Source organism: Octopus bimaculoides, chromosome 20 (genome assembly GCF_001194135.2).
Source record: "Octopus bimaculoides isolate UCB-OBI-ISO-001 chromosome 20, ASM119413v2, whole genome shotgun sequence".
Classification (NCBI taxonomy): domain Eukaryota; kingdom Metazoa; phylum Mollusca; class Cephalopoda; order Octopoda; family Octopodidae; genus Octopus; species Octopus bimaculoides.
In genome coordinates, this window is record NC_069000.1 from 24290121 (window position 1) to 24293359 (window position 3239).

Sequence of the window (3239 nt, forward strand, 5' to 3'; positions counted from 1 at the left end):
ATATATATATATATATATATATATATATAAATATATAAATGGATAAGTGAATTTTCCTTTGTTTACTGTTAACACCGAAAATTCAATAAACAGTTACCTGGGTAGCAAAATTCACACAAGTAACAAGGATGTAGCAACCTGTTCAAAGGCAGAAACTCCGGGTTAATGTGCAGCTGTTTGTATAGTATAAATAAATAAATGGAGTTAAACGCAGGTGTTATTCAAATTCTTTTACTTCCGACATATGTTTCGAAGACAACATTGGTATTATTCAAAAGGAGTAAATAGTGTAAAATAATGTAATCTTCTCATCAGGGAAAGAAAGAGAATCATATTCAGCAATAAGAGATTTTAACAAATGTGATGACCGTGTAAATGATGAACAGAACGCTATTAAGTATTTTAGAAAACCGTTAGTAGACATGACGTCAAAGATAGCGCATATGAAGAGAAGGGGTAAAGAAATCAATAAGGAGAAAACTAATAAAGGAGAAATATAGAGTGATATGTGAGTTAAATAAATGTTCAAAGGCTTGGAAATAGATATCTCTATTGGAAGTAGAGTGAAAGAAGAACTAAATGCTCTTAATATGTCTTCGAAACATATGTTGGAAGTAAAAGAATTTGAATAACACCTGCGTTTAACTCCATTTATATATATGGAAAAAATAATGGAAACACCTAGCATCATAGCATCATAATTTTGAAATATCTATAAAGCCGCCAAAAGCTTCTTTATTTGTATATCTTTTGATTTATTTTTAGTGTTGCTTAATATGTTTTGCTAAAATTGCTGTTTCTTTTCAGATATCATCAGAAAAAGCAATTAAAATTCATTAAAATGTCAGATCTATCGGACTTTGAAAGTGGTCAAATTGCTGGTGCTCGTATGGGAGACACTAGCGTAACAAAAACAGCCGAAATGTTTGGAGTATCAAAAAGTACTGTCTCGAAAGTAATGACACCCGCCTTTGAGAAAGAGGGAAAAACCAACTCGTCAAAACAAAACTCCTGGAGAAAACCAAAACTTTTAAATAGGAACCATCGGACTCTTACGTAAATTGTTAGAAAGGATCACAAAAGTACAGCTCCTAAAATTACTGCAGAGCTTACTGACCACTTTGAGAACCCAGTTTCCACAAAAAGTGTTCGCCGGGAGCTGCACAAAGCTGGATTTCAAAAACAAACGTTGCAAAGCGTTTAGAGTAGAGTAAAAACCTACTGAATTGGTCCCTAGAGCAGTGGAAGAATGTTATTTTCTCGGACGAGTCATCCATTACCTTATTTCCGACTACCGGCCGAGTATACGTGTGGAGACAATCAAAAGAAGCATTTGACTCAGACTGCCTTCTTCCAACTGTTAAACATGGAGAAGGATCTGTGATGATCTGTGGGGCTATTTCTTGGAAATCCACCGGCCCAATGGTTTCCCTTCATGGCAGAATTAATTGTCAAGACTATTTAAGCATTTTATCTGATCAAATTCATCCTATGTTTGCGGAACTGTTTCTGGAGGGAAACGTGATCTTTCAGGATGATAATGCACCAATTCACACAACTAAAGTTGTTACTGAATGGCACAAGGAACATTTGTGAAGTTGAACATCTTATCTAGCCACCACAGCAGTTCCCAGATCTCAATATTATTGAACATTTATGGCGCATTTTAGAAAAACAAGAACTGGAGACTGTTTTAGCTGAAGAAACGACAAAAATTCCTTTGGAAACAATTCAAACTTTGTACGAGTCCATACCTCATAGAATTCAAGCTTTAATTACTGCCAAATGTGGTCCTACCCCATGTTAAAATAAATTTGTTTGAAATTTTAAGGTCTTTTCATTATTTTGTCTAACCAATGTACATATATATATATACATGCACCTACCATTCTCTGTCTTAACACTCCCCATAACCCCACTGACCCTCCTACTTCCGCCCTCTAATTCTCCTTGCTCTCCACATTTAATCACTCCACCTTTGAACTTCTCTGCATTAAAATCTGAATTGTAAGATCTTTTCTATCCCGATGACGGAGGTTCGTCTTATCCAATGTTGATTGCTTCCATTACGGCCGCATATTGAGATTAACTACACCTACCAACATTATGATGAATCTCCGAGCTCCCAGAAAGAGCAGTTGCTCATATAACACTTTTCTTCCTCACCTTTAATTTTCTCTGTCGTTTGTACCCTATGTAAGTTTGATCTATTGATATAAATATCTCAATATTTATACTAAAATATTCATCATCTGAGTCACCCCTTTTTGCTTTCTCTCGTTTTGCATGTATACATATATAAATATTTTGTATTTCATACCCAACTGTTAAATTTAATATATCAAATTTGTTTATCCGCATAATTGCCCCCACTCTCTCTCTGTACACACACACACACACACACACACACACACACACACACACACACACACACACCCGCACACACACACACACACACACACACACACACACACACACACACATTCACCACTTGAAAGTGGAAGTTGCATTAGAACACACTAATGCTGCATTATATACCAAGAGAGAAAACTCATATGAGGCATAAAAGCACATCATAGCTATCGCCAGCGGCAAACTATTACCGCTACTTACACCGTTCGGACTGCCAGATCACATGATTTCGGTCTTATTTGGCCTTTTCAATGATAGACACCAAGCGGCTGGAAATAACAATAACTGCTGTGCTACCGATATACATAGGAATACAGAGTCAAAAAAAGGCACTGATGTTGCTAAAGGCCATATATATACACAGACTAATTATACAGAGCGTAATTATCAGAACTGAAAGAGAAAAAAATTATATATTTACCTCTTTGGCTAGGCCCTTTCCACCCTTGTGAATGAGCTGACGGGTATCCTAGATTCATTAACCCTGAAAACATTAATGATAATTAATAATATAATGAAATTACTGAAGATGTTGATAATGTGATGATGATGATGATGATGATGATGATAATAATAATAATAATAATGATAATGATAATGATAATAATAATAATAATAATAATAATAATAATAATAATAATAATAATAATAATAATAATAATAAATGCCCCTGATGCAGTACCAGGCAGTGGCTCTCATGGCTCCTGATCTTAATTGATTGGAAGTGTTATCAAGTACGTTGTTTTGTCTTGGTATAAAAGACGGGCTACAGCAAATATTCTGCTTAATACCACAGATTTGCTTGTCAGTTGTTTGACCTTAACCAG

At 35.1% G+C, this 3239-nt stretch overlaps 1 protein-coding gene across 1 annotated transcript in view; it reads right to left on the minus strand.

Annotated features, from left to right (window-relative positions):
• The window catches only part of LOC128250356 (zonadhesin-like), a 129511-nt gene that overhangs the window by 46977 nt on the left and 79295 nt on the right, over positions 1-3239 (minus strand). Inside the window, exon 6 of the mRNA XM_052975207.1 lies at positions 2834-2896. Coding sequence (XP_052831167.1) covers positions 2834-2896 — 63 coding nt within the window. The remainder of the gene's footprint in view (positions 1-2833; positions 2897-3239) is intronic.